Genomic DNA, 17095 nt, shown 5'->3' on the forward strand with positions numbered 1-17095 from the left:
GGTCCTTTTGTTTGAAAAAGGGCTTGTCTCCCCCATTGTGTGGTAATAGGTGAGAAATAATCAATGATGGATATAAAATTTGTACTTTAGGACTGCAGACGAACAAACACAGGGGTTATATACTGATCATGACCAACCTAAATTCAAAGTATGAGTTCCTAGGTTCAAGTATAAAGATCTTGGGTCCAAGCCTTCTTGAGTTATTGAGCAGAAAGAAGTGTGGCATACAGACTGGTGACCATTGAATTGTTTTTACTTAAAGGTCACTATGACCTTGACCTTCTGATCTTAAATCAATAGGGGGTATTTACTAATCATGATCAACTAGCCAAACAAGTTTGAAGGTCCTGGATCGAAGCGTTATTTCACCTTACGGTCCCTGCAAACTATAACGTGACTTTTACCTTTTTTCAACTGATAAAAAAATAGGGGCCATCAAATAACCTGTGTCCAAAATTCATTGGTTATTTAATGGAAACTCTTTTTTTCACCTCAAGGTTGTTGTGACCTTGACCTTTGACCTACTGATCCCAAAATCAATCCGGGTTATCTACTAGTCATGAACAAAGTATCAAGTTCCTGGGTTCAAGTGTTCTTTAGTTATTTTTGGGAACTGTTTTTCCCCCAAGGTCACTGTGACCTTGATCTTTGACCTTCTGATCCCAAAATCAATCGAGGTGATCAACTAGTCATGAACAATTGGCATATCAAGTATAAAGTTCATGGGTGCAAGCTTTTTTCAGTAATTGAGGGGAAAACATTTGTTAATCACAATGTCACCACAACCTTGCCCTTTGACCTATTGATTCCTGAAGCAAAAGGGGTCATCAACTACTTATGACAAACTGGCTTACCACGTATTAAGTTCCTTGGTGCAAGCATTCTTAAGTTATTGAGTAGAGACAGTTTTTCACCTCAAGGTCACCGCGCCCTTTAACCTACTAATTTCAAAATTAATAATGGGAATTTTCTAATCATGACCAGCTTGCATACCTAGTTTAAAGGGACTATACACCAGATTGGCACCAAAAAATGTTTTTTTCTGTAACAAATCTCAGGACAATTATTTAATAAAATATTTTACTCTTTTGTATCATAATTGTAAAAAATTACCAAAATGTAAAAAAAAAAAATTGTGTCGGAGAACGGGTTCGAACCGATGTTGCCAAAATTGCAGTCCAGTGTCGTATCCAACATGCTGTGAAGGCTTACCTGAAACAGTTGAAATATTTAAGCTTATATACCTTACCGTCTCCGTGGCCTAGTGGATAAGCGTCCGCCTACGGAGCGGGAGGTCGTGGGTTCGATCCCTGGCCGCGTCATACCAAAAGACGTTAAAAGTTGGTAAAAGTAGCTCCCTTGCCTGGCGCTTGGCATTTAAAGGGTAGTGCTTGGAAAAGTGGTGTACTCAGTACTGGTTTAACCCAGGAAAGTTGTACCCCGTGTATCGGTGCTTTACACCAAGCACGTAAAAGAACCAAGGGGTCTCTTCGAAAAAGAGCTAGGGTCTCGCACCCGGACTTCCTTGTATCCCACCACTGTCTCTTCAGCGTGCTGTCCCTTCAGCAAAAACAAAGGACCCCGTTGGAAATAAGTGCTTGCACTTTCACGCGTTATCCTTAATCGCAAGGTCTAAAGAAATACATACATACATATACCTAACTTGGTAATATCACATGATAACATCCACTAGCCAATCACACATAAGGAATGAATTCATACTTAGTAATCTTTTTTAATGGTAAAATACGAAAAAACTACAAAAAAACAAATTAATTGTGAACTATGCCGACTACTTCAGTTTGTAAGTTTCAATGCATTGTACACACCGTTACCAAGTTTATGTCAGTTGTAAACAATTTTCTCTCTTTTTTTGCTGTTTCATCATACGAAGTCACTAGCAGCCCCTTTAAAAAAAAAAAGTTCCTGGGTGCAAGCGTTCTCTAGTTAATGAGCGAAAAAGCTTTTTTCAGCTTTAGGTCACAACAAACATATCGTTTTTTACATCAAATTCACCTCAACCTTTAACGTTTACCTTCTGATCTCAAAATCAATAGGGATAATACTCTGGTCATGACCAACCTGCATACCAAGTATAAAGTTCCTGGGTCTTAGCGTTCTCAAGTTATTGAGAGGATACAAAGTGTTACTTACGGACAGACGGACGGACGGACTCATGGACAGGGCAAAAACAATATTTCTCCCCCATTTTTTTGGTAGACATAATTCATCCTTAATTTCAATTTAGCACTTACTTGTGTGTTAGTTGTTTAATTAAGTATATGTTTTATTGTGTTTTTTATGATTAAATGTATATTTCAGCAGTGAAGAAGATTCAAGTGAAGGGGAAGAAGATGAAATATTGGTTGACAGATTTGGTAACACTCTATCTGTTCAGGAAAAACCCTTCATAGAAGACCATACAGTGGTGGACATTGGTGACAGTGCTCAAACAGTTGAATTATTTATTGACAAGAAGACGGAATGAGTCGGTTATATATTCATACGAATAGTTATAATGGGGACATCATGACTATACCTGAAATTTGTATTTAAGCATATTATATTTATGATATATGTTGAAAAGGGTTAACAACAAAGCAATACACAGTACAATGTACAGTTTTAAATAGAATGTTTTCCACAAAGTGTTCAGTTGCAACAAATCTCAACTTTGTCTTTGTAAAATATTGTTTCTCATTAATTTAGTAACTTTGTGGCATGAAAGTGTTATGCAAAACTAATAAAACAGTAATTTGACAATAAGAAATTAGTATCATATTGTGCCTTCGGACCTTTGTATTTATGCACCCTAAGGGAGGCACCGCCTGTCCTGACCAACATCTAGAGCTTATGAGCTTTATTATGCTCCCCTTCAAAGAACACAGGGTATATTGTTTTGCACATGTCGGTCGGTCCGTTCGTCGTCAAGCTTGTCCGAGTGATAAATCAACAATATTAGGACTGATGGTCATCAAATGAAGGTTAAGCCTGACCAGAAGAAGACCCCTATCAATTTAAGAGGTCATCGGGCGGGTCAAGGTCAGAGTGACCTTGAACAGGAAAAGGTTGTCAAAGCTTGTCCATGTGATAATTTAAAAATGCTTGGGCCTATAGTCATCAAACTTGACATGAAGCTTGTCCTGACCAGTAGATGACCCCTATTGATTTAAGGTGTTATCAGGTCAAAGGTCAAGGTCACAGTAACTTTAAATGCTAAAAAGTTGTCTTGAGGGAAAACTGACAATGCCTGCATCCATGGCCATCAAACTTAACTTGGAAGTTGGGCCTGACTAGTAGATGTCCCCTATTTATTTTAGGGGTCAAAAGTCAAGGTCACATTGACCTTGAACGCAAACTTGACAATTCCTGGACCTGCTTTACTTTATTATAAAGAGATGTCACCTAACCATTCAAGAAAAGTATCTTCATATTACTGGCTGTTGTCTACCTGTTGAAGCTGAGTCAGGAAGGCTTCAAGTTTTGGACATCCGAGTCTAATCAATCAGAACAATCACTTGATTCTCAACTCCTTAGACTTGCCGGCATGTTGGACCCGGATCAGCTGCCTCTGGCTGATCGTCTCATCTTAGCCTGGGAGTGCTTTGGCCAGCCCGACCAGGAAATCAAGGTACTGAATATGAAATCATATTCCGCTTTTAAGTCATAATTCTGGCATATCTTGTTTTTCCATCATGATTTTGTAGTCCAAATTTGACATTGACATGACAAGACCAACCCATCGAAACAAGACCATAATGTCAAATAAAAATAGCAAAATAAGATCTCTGCAAAAGTCGGAGCACAAGTCTTTTCAATTAGGCATATAAATTTTACTGAAGATGTGACCAAGAAGCTATTCAAGTCCTTAAGGCATAGGATCTCTCGCAAGTCAGAGTGTTATATTTTTCGAAACAGAACAATGTTATATTAATATTGTGATACAGAAAATATGTGATGGCTAATTTAAACTGTAAAAAAGGTACAGTTGTTTAGCATGTAATAAAAATTGGTCTGCACGAAAATAGCCATTAGTCTTTGTACTTTTCTATATTCAGTCTTTGCCATATGAGACTAAGCTGAATTTCTGAAAGAATTTTAAATTTTTCCCCATCTCATTTGAGGAGATGACGAATCTGTTGAAAAAAAAAAAAAAAAAGCTCGGGCCACGGTTGAGTACAACAAGGTTTTTAATCGCATCATGAACGACAAGGGAAAATTGGCTGACAAAATCTTGTTTTCATAAATATTAATAAAGGTAAAGGTGAAAACTCTTTCTCTAATGAAATTGCATGTTACAAGATAAAACTCTTCAATTAAGTAAATTTACCATGACAACATACAGGGGTTTTGTTACTTAATATGGTAAGAACACACAGCATAATTTCATTGGTTTAGATTGCAAATTGGTCCCTGTCGGCACCAATAAAACTGCCTCATTTATTGTTCTTGATTACTAAATTTTTCTGTTTTTTTAGCTCGTCTATTCGAAGAATAAGGAGAGCTATACTACTCGCCCAAGCGTCAGTGTCACACCTTGGTTAAGGTTTTGCATGTACGGTAAGCACCTTTAAGTAATTATCTCAGTAAATACATCATTTATTGCATTGAAACTCTAGATATGTATTTCCAACTATCTAACCTTGTAAATTTATGAAGTTAGATAACACTTATTTGAATGTAATGCAAATTATGGGCCTTGATTATTTGACTTGGAAATTCTGGTTAAGGTTTTGCGTGTAAGCACACATAGGTTAATATCTCAGCAACTACTTGATGTATTGCACTGAGACTTTATACAATGGTACTCAACTATCCAATCTACTTAAATAACCAAGTAAGAAAACACTAGTTTGCATTAAATTCGAATTATGGCACTTTTTTATTCGACATACAAATTCGAATACATCATGTATTGCATTGAATCTTTATACACAGGCTCCCAACCATTCAACCTTCTTAATACATCAGGAAAGATAACTCCTTACATAATATATAATTTTGCCCCTTTATTATGTGACTTAGAAATTCTGGTTAAGATTGTGCATGTATGCACACATAGGTTAATATATTAGCAACCTCCATGTATTATACAATGGTACTCACTCACCCAACCTAATTGAATGACCAAGTTAGATAACTGTATTTTGCAAATAATGGCCCTTATTGGACTTAAAAAATATGTTTTAAATTTTTCATGTAACAACATTTATGTTAATATCTCGGCAAGTACATCATGTATTGCATTTAAATCTAATCTTATTTTACAGTGATCCATGTTTCGGCAAAACTTTTCAATCCTTACACTGAAAAGCAGCAGAAAAATCGAACGTGCTGTCTCTGCGACAGCTCTTAATCTACTAAAATTGCCGATGGATCTCATTATAGCATAAAAATTATTTGATTTTACAGTTTGATACAGTAATATCAGTTTTTCATACCTTTGCTATAATCCAAAAATCTTTCTGGGTATTCAATTGATACTTAGAACACATGTTGTCAGAGACAAAATGTACATGTATAACAATGGCTATAACTCTGGCATGAATCAAGAAGGGTTCAAGATATTTAATTGAAACTTGGTACAAATGTTGCCAGAGACAATATGCTCATGCCTGTGATAATAGTTGGGTTATGCCCCTTCTTTGATAACCATCAAACAGATGAGAACAAGTCTGGACAAGACCACGGCTGATGAGAGCTTGATTACGTCCCCACCTGGTCTTGACATTGGCAGCTACGCCAGGAAGTTTGCAGATGTGAGTAGGGTCTGGTTAAGCTAGTTACACTTTTTTGGCGCCGCACTGAAGTGCGCACCTATTATGGAATGGGAATTTATTTTAGTTAGTGGTAGGAGCGGTTTTTAAGTTGGTTGACAGTTGGGTTTTACTATTATTTTATAATGATTAAAAATTGGAAATGGGTGGCGATTGCATGAGTGTTAAAAATGCTTTTTATGGTTGAATAGATTGTCTTCAATTTATCTTCAAAACATTATTTCGGAAGAACGACAAATAAGTTTAATAACTGTTCCCGATTCGTTTACGTTTTCCGATTGGTTACCTGAAATATCATGTGCCGGAAATGTAAAATGTGTGGACCGGTAATTATGTGAATGGGAATAATTATGTTTTATGTTGTTTTGTTATGTTTACTACATTGATAAACCATGAGGTAATCTTTTTTCTTTAATCTAATCGATATTGGAATTAAATGTTCACCTAACTTTATTTGTTAATGTGTTGAAGGTGACATTAGTAAAATTTTATTGTCCCCGAGTTGTAACACATACCGGATGTTGCTATTTTTAGAACCAGAAGGTATTTCCCCGCTATTCATAGGTCAATAATGGAATTTCTACATCGTAGTAGTTGGAAACTCGGGTGATGATTTTATCATGAATATACGTTTAAAATAAGTAAACACTAAAAGTGCACACTGACAGTTGATTACGATACACCTAACAATTTGAGTCATTACAGTAAAACATGGATTATAAGTGAATTATACGCGTAAGAGAAGATTTTCAGTCAATTGTAACCACGCCCCCCCCCCCCCAGGTCAGGGGAATAGCCAGGACTTTGACTTTCGGTCCAGCCAACCCCAGGTAAAATCCTCGTCCTGCTAGGACGAGCTGATGGTCAAATCCCTGCCATATGCCCCCGCACCCCAGGGAGCCAAGGTAAGGCATATTCCCCGCTATATTTTGCGCGAAGACAAAACCACCGCATTCACCCGGCACTGCAGGGCCACCTGAAAGGTAAAAACACAGCCCGTTTCCCCGGCTATCCCCGGCATAACCCCGGACCTGGGGGGCCATGGTTACAATTGACTGGTGCATTATGTACATGTTTCATATTTTTAAATGTACTTATGTACATTATTTATGTATATGATATGAGAATGTAATCTTTTATTTGATTGTTTTATCTTAGAAAAATATTAGACTTAGAATTTTGTTTAAAAATGATGTGTTTTGGTATGTAACCTATTTTTAACATACCATAATACATGAACATACCCATTATTTGTTTACAAACTGCACATTTTCAAAATAAACCTGTAAGCAAAGACGTACATGGTTTCGGGCTGGAAGCCACGACAGCTTTGACACTAGCGACATTCATTTGCTTAGTGTAGGTCTTGTTAAAACCCCATACTGTTGTGAATCATTATCAACCATATATGCACAACAACTACACATTTGTGCTTACCAACTTACTCTTGGCTAAAACGGATATGAGTGCAGAATGTATAATTGGTACATGTGCATTTGTCTTTCACAGTTGTAGTTTCTGCCGGTTGATAATCAGAAGTCTAATTTCTTTCAGGTAGGAAAATGACTGAATATTACTAAGTCAACAAATTGGGGTTATGAAGAATTCCAGCCTGCATTAAATACTATGTTGGATCATTGAGACAGATTTGACATCCATGTCATCCACAAGGCAGTCACATCTGATAGAGATGATGCGAGTATTTCATATAAAACATATTTGAGTTGGTGTTTGTTGTTTTATAAACTCACAGTATTCAATAATCAAGTGGTGGTGGTGGTGGTGGTAGTGGTGATGGTGATGGTGATGATGATGATGATGAATTTTATTGATAAATTTAGTAATTTTCTTTATATATTATCTACATGTATGTATCAGCTTGTTGTTGTTTTTTTAAATAATGTCTAGAAATATTAAACTGTTTATATTTTATTTTGTATATGTATGGCAGTATTATTATCTATACTAATAAGTTAGAAAGGCTTTTAAAGTACATTTTTTTTCCTTTACAGCACTAAACATTCTAGATGGATAAAGAACCTGAAGGGGCATAAAAACACAATCAGCATTGACTCAGCATTGAGTAATTATCATCTGTGCACACACTACAAGTACAAACGCATGGGAACAGACCAAACTTCAAATGTTGAAGAGTGAAGACTTATTGTGAAAATTCTAAATGTAAGAATACCATTGACAAAATAAAACAAATAGACATCGATTACCTACAGAGACTGTTTACATGTTATAATATTAAAAGGACAAATTAGTTGAGAACTTTCACTCTGACATTTTTGGAGGGGCATTACCGCTTACATGTACATAGTGTTCTTGTTTCTTTGCATATTTTAATTTGAAAGTAAATTCATTGTTTTTGTTAGTATCTTAGTAAAATTAATTTATTTGAATGATTACATTTTATGAATAAGTCCAATAAAGCTTTATCAATTTTTACAAGAAAAGGGTTGATTTTTAAGCATTTTATTAGCTATAAAAATGTATGGTTACATTACATTATGTATATTTTCTGCAAAATTGAATGGTAAACTATCATAAATTGTCTTTTAAATTGTTCATTAGACATCATAGAAAATATTTAAATATTTCAGCAGGTTGTCTTATTTTTAATTATTTTTTATGAATTTATAAAACTGAGTGAGTGAGTGAGTGAGTGAGTGAGTGAGTGAGTGAGTGAGTGGGTGGGTGGTTGGGTTTTTGGTGTTTTTTTTGGTTTGGGTGGGTGCGTGGGTTTGCACACACCGCCAACCGAGGACAATCCTTAGAAATAACAGCAACGATTGAGACCATTACCGCCAACTGAGGACGGTCTCATTTGGCATTTTTTTAAGATAGTCTCAAAGTTCGTTTTATGACTTGAAACGAAAAATAAAATCATAAAAATGGACTGTCCTCAGTTGGAGGTCAGAAGGGTCAAGTGTATGGGAAGTGCGTGACCGTCCGTAAATTTCCATTTTTTGCCTGTTTTTTGGTCACACTCCAGTGGTCTCGATTGGCGGTGTTACGCGCATCATCAAGTGAGTGAAACATCTTTTTTCAATTGTTAATTTACTTTATAACAATATTTTATCGTAAAATATATGTATAAAGGTGTTATCTTATCAGTGTGATACGGTCATGACCAGACGTTGTTTACTTCGATTGATTTTTGAGAGTGTCATATGTTTTCGCGATGTCTGACCGGGAAACGGAAAATTTCATTAAAATGAAGATACAGTGATGGTTTCTACAATTATGAAGTGCCCATTAGCTGTTTATATAAGAAACTATATACTTTTCTTTGAAATAGAAATTTATTTCATTTTTATGTTAATTTAAAGAATTATTATATGTCAACACGACGAGTTTTCGAAGACATTCAGTGTACAGTCAAGTTACCCTTAGCGGATCAGTATGGAAACAATGCTGTGCATTGAACAAACGTTTTACATTCTGAGATTGCAACGTTTACAGTTGAAAAGAAAAATATTTCCTCTTGATTGACACAAAATAATTCAATTTCAGTGCAGAAACAGATTAACTGACCGTTGTTTGCATGTACGAGTAAATGAGGCATTAGCGAATCAAATTTACCAGTAATGGATCGCGTGACATTCCGATATTGGGGGTTCTCTCAAGCGAGATTTTAGCTGTCAAAACTGACTATCAGTTTGTTTATCTTTTCTGTTAAATATATTTAGTCCCTCTTTTATGCATTTTATAGGTGATATCATGATAGGATGCTTATTTGGTGGTCTGTATCACGTCAAGTCCGTAGATCGCTTTTATGTATTTAAAGATATCCGATTTGTTAAATAATTTCAACAAATTTCAACCTGAAAACACTCGGGTCCAGTTAATTTTGAGAGCTTTTGGACTTTTTATAACTGTATAAAATTTTCAAAATGGATATGAATAATAACTGTGTATGCATACATGTGCTAGTAAATCTGTGAACTGTTTATGAATAGGATTTACTAATTCTATGCATAGAATAAACTCATTCTGATTGAGATCATTTATTTTCATTTAAAAATAATTTGACAATGATTGAGGATAACAGAATCATAAAATCACAGTAAATCACATCATAATCAAGAATTAAATCACAGACATTTTAAAAAGTAAAATATGAACAAATATATATAAACACATAACAAGTTAACTAGAAATTCTGACCAGCTAGCCTGAGCTAGGTGTTGATATTATGGTACTAACCTATGCAATGATATGAGGTAACAGGTTAAAAGCTGTTAGAAATAGTATGAGGTAAATCTATTTCTTAAACCTGAACAAAATACACAGACATCACGAAAACTGGAGTGAACAAGATTGATGGCAAGATGCAACAATTTGAATCAAAATTCAAGCTACTTTGAGTATAAAACATTGAACAACTAAACAAAACCACAACCCATATAAAGTACTTATTACAATCAAAATTGTAATTTGGAGATTCTTTGATCAATAACATCAAGCAGTTCTATTGCAGGTGAGAAATAATGAGCAACGAATTATCACTAGATTTGCTGAAACAAAACTATGCCAATTAAATTCTAAAAACAAGACATATGAATTAACTGATTACTTTATATATCAGTTTTAGTCCACCTTATTTTCATGGCAATAACAAGTATATCAATGTCAATTAACAACTATTTTCATCACATAACCCTCGGGCATCTTTTTGATTGTTTCTCTTAACATTTGTATAGTGTTCACTTCATCTTCTGCTGTAAGTACATATTTACATGGAATAACAACGCCACCACCACTCTCAGATGGAGCAGGCCACGGTGGGAAACTGGGCGTCGGTTCACCGGTCATGATGTCCACCCAAATCAAGTACATTGTAAAAACAACTTGCAAGAATGCGTGGTACGTGGCCAATTGGAAGGGCAGCTATATCTGACAACTTAAGCTGTCTTTTATCATCGGTTACCATGTCATGTAAAGTGATATCAAACTCAGAAAGTCCAGGAATCCACACAAGGCATGCATCTTTATCCTTGATGTTGGTATATTCCCTATCTACAACAAGCTTTGTCACAGGGTCAGTAATTGGGGGTTTTATCTTGTACACATGGTACCCCTTTATCACTGAGTTCTCTAATGGGATAGATGTGTAACAGCTTGGTGAAGACTGTGGTTCATCATGGGCTTCCTTGTCTGTGGAGATATCATGGCCTCTTCCTCTTCTGGCTTTGATGGCAAATATATTAGGTGGTGGTGGTACCTGAAAGAAAATCATTTCAATTAAATACAGAATTTGTAAAAAACATACATAAATAAACCTTAATGTTAATTTGATGTGTCTTCAAACAATATTATGTAAATGATTAATTAACAAGAGCCTTTGCAATCAAGCACGAAGTACATAGGCTTTTCCATCAAATTAAATAAAAATAAAAATGTTTTATTTACTTTTTACATGCAATCTGGACATATGAATTGCTCATTCGTGTCAATTAACCCAGAAATACATTCAGCATGCAACCAGCCATCGCACAGGTCACACTGAACCCAGAGACGGTCACTATCTGATTCAATGTCTTCATCCCATGTCGCTAGACACCCTTTACAAAATTTCTTTGATGTGCCCTGTGTCAGTACATTATCAGGATCAGTTTTCTTTGGCATTTTTCCCTTCTGAATATTGGATTTTGACTTTCCCTTTTTCTGTGGTTTGTTCTTTTTAATGAACGAAAGTCTTGCTTTCCTTTCCCTTTCAGCAAAACTTTTAACTTTTTCAAGTTCTCTGAGTGAAAGGGTACGAATGCTTTCTGATGAGGTTAGATTGTCAGGTAATGTGTTAACCAATGTCTTTCTAACAGGTTTTAATGATTCCGGTGCCTTAGGAAAAACTAACAAGTCTCTTAACACAGGTGATATCAAACTTGAACTTGATGGCATGTCCTCTGGAAGTACAGCATGTCTGTCTTGCAGAGCAGTATCTGCAAGTAAGTCCAATCCTGTTGCCTGACTAGTTGCTTTGCTTGGATGAGCCTTTTTATGGAGTTTTCGGTAGACATCAAAACATGGTGAAATGCCTTCCATATCGTATCCTTCCTCAATCCTGTTATTGTACTTGTCACGAACAGGAGTGGCCAGAGTTTCTTCAAATACACTCAGAGCTCCCTTTGCTCTTGCTGTCTCATGCAATTCTTCCTGATGCACTACCACAACAGCTTTTTCTTCCTCAACAAGTGACTTGCCTGAAAATGTTAAACCAGGCTTTAACATTTCACTTGTGATCTTCATAGAGTCAACTGGGTATATGCCGGATGACTTAAACGCATTTATTACAGTGAGAGGTTTGTAGAATTCTAGGTATGCTACATTTAGTTTCTCTGCAAAGTTCTCCTTTCTAATTGTTTTTCCAGGGTTTTCACGGCTGTATCTTCTAGAAACTAAGTTCCATTTTCCTTTCAGAGGACCAAAGACTCCTTTATCAAGGGGTTGCATCAAATGTGTTGCATTTGGTACAATTCTGTATATTTCAATTCCCTTAGCTTTTGCATGCATGAACACTGTATGGTCAACATGACTGCCTACACTATCAATCAGTAAAACTACAGGACGCATACTTATCAAAGTGATCAATGAATTTATCGAATGTTTTAGAATCCATCCAGCCCTTCTTTGTGTATGCAATGGCACTACCCTCTAAAGAACCATTCAGTGGGTTGTATGATCTAGGTTTAGGTTCAGGGAATACGAAAAAAGGTGGCATCATCTCTCCAGTTGCTCTGCCGCAGTACATCACGGTTAGGCGCTGCTTTCCTGCAGTAATGTGTGGTACTGCAAGGTCTCTCCTTGTAGGGCCTATAACCTTCGCTGAAGCACTTCCCATGTTAAAACCGGACTCATCTGCATTCCATATGCGGCTTGGTTTGTCCAGACAGTCAATGCTTATCAGAAAGTTCCTGTATTTACTGTACCACTCATCAATAACAGATTTTGACAATTTTGACCGCTTCAGCTCCAGTGGCGTTTCCGTCCTTCTGTCAATGATGTTGCCATTTCTGTGTTTGAATGCTGTGAACCACTGGTAACTAGGTCTACCATCTTTAAAAGGTGTTTGCCTGTTTTCTTTTTTGACTATATCTTGAAAAAAGTCAAGGAACTCACAAACCCGTAAACCCATTCCGCGCTGGGCCATTTCACATAGCCATTCGGCCATGCTTTTTTCCTCAGCTGATGAAAAGACAGTTTCCGGCCCCTTAATCTTTTCAATGTCTACTTCCCCTGAATACCTCCTATAAAGAAACACATACGAGACCCCATATTCTCTAGCAGCTTTTCTTAGTGAAAGTTTTTCATTACATACACTGTATAATGCTCGAGGAACATTAGCCGCCTTCTCTGGAGTCATTTTCTTTCCCCGATACTTCTTTGCTATGGCTTTGACTGACTTCTGTGCTGGGCTCCTACACGAAGATGCCGCACCCCGTCGTTTAGGACCCATATTCTGCAGTACAATAAGAATTTCAGTTTGAAACATCACCTTGTTTTATAACAGAAAAAAGATAATTTCTTTAAATATGAAGAAGGCACCATTAAATTAATCTAAGTGAGTTTATAATTTTTATGGACCAAAAATTAGTTTTCCTGGTAATGCATCTGAAAACGCTTATCTTATGATTATTATACTCTACTACAAGATATCAAAATTGCAGAAAAAATACAGTATTAGCATAAAAAAATATTTTGGTTTTAGTGGGGTTCAAACCCACACAGGTAAAACGAAGAAAAGAGTAAAAGACAGCTGGCTAGTCCACACGGCCACCTGAACTTTAACTAAAGATTTTACAAACCATGAGCGAGTAACTTTGATATTTGTTTCAAATAATTTATTTTAAGTGTACCCCGCTACAATATGATAATGTAAATATTATGTTCTGTTCCAGATTCAATTGGTTACTTACCTCCACCAACTCTTCTCAATAAATTATGTTGTCAACTCTGCCCAAATTCAATCTTCATTCATCTGTAAAACACAAGTGATATTTTTAAATACAATCACAAACTGCATGGTATACACTTATGGAAGTGGCAATTCTTGATACCAATTAAAACACAGGTGTCTTTTAAAAGCTGATAAATATCAGTTTTATGATATTAAGTGAGTACAGTACTGTACATCATATTTATGTAGGATAAAAAATCAAACATTTGAAACTAAATTAGATATGTGTGTTATAATTCATATTTTAATCATAATTAAAGTAACATAAGTATCCAGCAATGTTTGTTTCATGCTTAAAAAAATCAGCAATGACAAACTGGTACAAATTCACCATTTTGAGAGAACCCCTCAGACTCACTGCATGAACAAAATGGCGGTCTGTTATTGGTTAATTACGGTACCCACACGTAATTATGACCGCCAAATTCTAACAATTCATTGATGAAAGAAAAGAATGTTATGCATTTTTAAGAGGTTATATATTGGCCTTTCATAAAATGTATAAATTGTTCACTTACACATTGTAGTTGGACGAAAAGTTCTCAGAAAAAGCACATGTTGCAGTCAAATTGACGCCGGAACAACTGGGTCATGTAAACAGTTGCATCGAATGTTCGTATGATACAGATGATTTTGAAGTTCGATTAAAAAAATATTTGTTGTGATTTTCACAATCACTTTAAAGTACATAACTGCCAATTTTCAGAAAAAAATACAATTAAATAAATTTTATTGCGTGTATTCAACAAGAGAGTGATCCGCTATTGGTTATGATCCGCTAAGGGTAACTTGACTGTATCCTTGTAATAATGAACAAAACAAGATTTAAGTTGGTCAGCTGTTATGTTTAAACACCAGCTATTCGCCAGTTGTTATTATTGATTGGTTTAATTTATTAAAGCTTATGTATCTACAAAAGAAGTGCATTAAAGCATTATGCTTAGCATACATCTTAGTCCAAATAATTGTACGTTGATGAATGTTAGCTTCAGTCTTCAGAGAAGGTTTTTATTTGGCGACTCTAAGCGTCCATGTCCCACCTGTTGTTTTCCTAGCCAAGAATGACAGAGCCCAGCGCGAAGGTCCAAGGGAATAGCCGGGACTTTGACTTCATTCCAGCAAACCCCGGGTAAAATCCCCGCCCTGCGGGGACGAATTGATTGTTAAACGCTGGCCCAATGCCCCCGCACCCCAGAGACTATATAAGGCCCAATCTCGTTAAATTTGGCGTTATGACTAAACCATCGCAGTCACCCGGCCCTGCGGGGCACCTGGAAAGTAAAAACACAGCCCTTTTCCCCGGCTATCCCCGGTATACCCCCGGACCTGGGGGGGGGGCGAGGTTACAATTGACTGGTGCATTAAGTGTAATAAGAGAAAGGTATTGCAGACAACGCGAAAACTTTTTTTTCTTCACAGGACATTGCGACAGGTAAACACCTTAAGTTTACCTGTCGCAACAAATTTTTACCTGTCGCAATGTTACAAACAGTATTCGGTTACATCAGCCGAAACCTTGATTTTAAGCATCTTTTTTTAAATAAGTTTTGCAAATCCCCATTATAACAGGTTTAGATCTATTTGGATAGATTTGTCTTACAGTTCTATAATAAATTACAAAAAAAGCTAAATATCATGTAAAAAAATCAATATTCGGATCTTATGTCATAATTTTTTTCTTCCCTTGCCTCCCAAAAAAACTCATATATGGTTCGTCTACCCATGGAACAGCTAGATCTTACTCTTTTAATTCATCTTTAAATTAAAGATACAGTACGGTTATAAAATGTAACGAATTGTACTACAAGTCAGGCACAACATTTATGCAAAAACAAAAGTAGATTTCTTGTTATTGGCAAAGTTAAACAGCGGAAAGAAAGTCAGCTCGGTATATTAATCATCATATCTAAATTAAAACGATTGCCGGGAACCACTTCGCCTAAAATAAATACATACGGAATTTTGTAATTTCCGAACATTTCCGTAAAATAAAAGTATTAAATTACGAGCTGAAATCGGAACCTTACGCGTTTTATCGGCTTTTACGGAAACATGTCGAAACGGGGTTTACAAATAGAGATACACGGATTAACACGCTGAATAATCATGATATAATAGTTAAAAATAACTCTGAACATTTATTTAGAAACTGAAAGTAAATTTTCCGAAAATTAAACGGTGCTGACTGTAATTTTTCACCGGACATTGTGACCGACCAAAACAAAAGTTTCGTCGGTCAAAATGGAAATATACCGGACATGTCCGACTGTCCGACGGACATTCGCATTGTCTGGTATTGTCTAAAAATAATTCAAGTGTAACCTTTGTGGTTTAATTTAACAATGCATTGTTGTTAAGCTTGGCATAATTGTAGTCTGTGTTAGTCAAGTTTCGTTTTATTGCAATTTAATGCTTTTTTTGTGCAAAATATATTTGCACTTACATGGTAAAATATGAATATAAACCTTTATTACCTATTTCAAACATAAAATTCTTCTCGAAATAAAATTTCAATACGTTTCAAAAACCCCTAGTTTTGCACAAACCTGTTTAGACGTTAGGTATTGGAAGAATCCTGTATAACACGTCTATTTTTTAGACTAGCATACAATCATGCTTGTAGCTAACAACCATGCATGAACTTCATCAAACACGTGATTACAAGAGCTGTCGTACCAACACAAACTAGTACTACTATGAAGTCTCACCATATATATAGAGAAGTCGCCCAGCATATGGATTATATACGGTAGTACATATTATTTCTGTCAAATTTTACAATATTTATTGGATATCTTTTAAAGGTATTTTATTGATTAAGAATTTATGATGGTAAATTAATATAAAGTCTATATGACAAGCTACTTATATGAATCTACCCATACCGCCTATATAATACATATGTGGGGCGACCTGTCCGTATATTGCACGACTCGTATTGGTGCGAGTTTGTGTTGGTACGACTTCTGTTAGCAAACTTGTAGCCCTCTGAAAAATAAACTACAATATGATTTGAATAGGTTTTCAAGACAACCAAACCCTACCGACAAAGAATCCTGACCCGATTATGTTTTTTTTATGTTTGTTTAAGTCAATTGTGGTCATTAGGAATTAAAACAATCAAAATCAAAAATAATATAGATCTATATGTCCAAAATTTACTGTCGCTTATGCTCAGAAGTTGTATGTAAACTGATGTGATGTTAAACACTTATCTTTAAGATACGTGGTTGTTTTGCAGTCAAATTTATTGTTAATGTAGCAGAAGTCCAAAACAATATCATATTTTGTTTAAATCATCTTTATAAAAAAACTCCAAATACGATTGAATGTTTCCACTAGCCGGTTGAAA

The 17095-nt window shown here is 35.7% G+C and overlaps 1 protein-coding gene, 1 long non-coding RNA gene and 1 pseudogene across 6 annotated transcripts in view; 2 read left to right on the forward strand and 1 right to left on the reverse strand.

The window, feature by feature from the left end:
- The window catches only part of LOC128211604 (18S rRNA aminocarboxypropyltransferase-like), a 40817-nt gene extending 38036 nt beyond the window's left edge, over window positions 1-2781 (forward strand). Inside the window, exon 6 of one of the 4 annotated variants that reach the window (XM_052916612.1) lies at window positions 2323-2780. In XM_052916612.1, the coding sequence (XP_052772572.1) occupies window positions 2323-2488 (166 nt within the window). In that variant the 3' untranslated portion in view covers window positions 2489-2780. Of the gene's footprint in view, window positions 1-2322 lie in introns of all 4 variants that reach the window. The other 3 variants (XM_052916608.1, XM_052916601.1, XM_052916591.1) reach the window with 3 other exon arrangements.
- A 5858-nt stretch (window positions 2782-8639) lies between these two features.
- The window catches only part of LOC128243037 (uncharacterized), a 38924-nt gene continuing 30468 nt past the window's right edge, over window positions 8640-17095 (forward strand). For both annotated transcript variants that reach the window (XR_008262758.1, XR_008262757.1), the window contains exon 1: window positions 8640-8812. This is a non-coding gene — a long non-coding RNA (uncharacterized LOC128243037). The remainder of the gene's footprint in view (window positions 8813-17095) is intronic.
- LOC128243028 (uncharacterized) lies at window positions 10875-14583 on the reverse strand (annotated as a pseudogene).

This window comes from Mya arenaria, chromosome 2, assembly GCF_026914265.1.
Source record: "Mya arenaria isolate MELC-2E11 chromosome 2, ASM2691426v1".
NCBI classification, from domain to species: Eukaryota; Metazoa; Mollusca; class Bivalvia; order Myida; family Myidae; genus Mya; species Mya arenaria.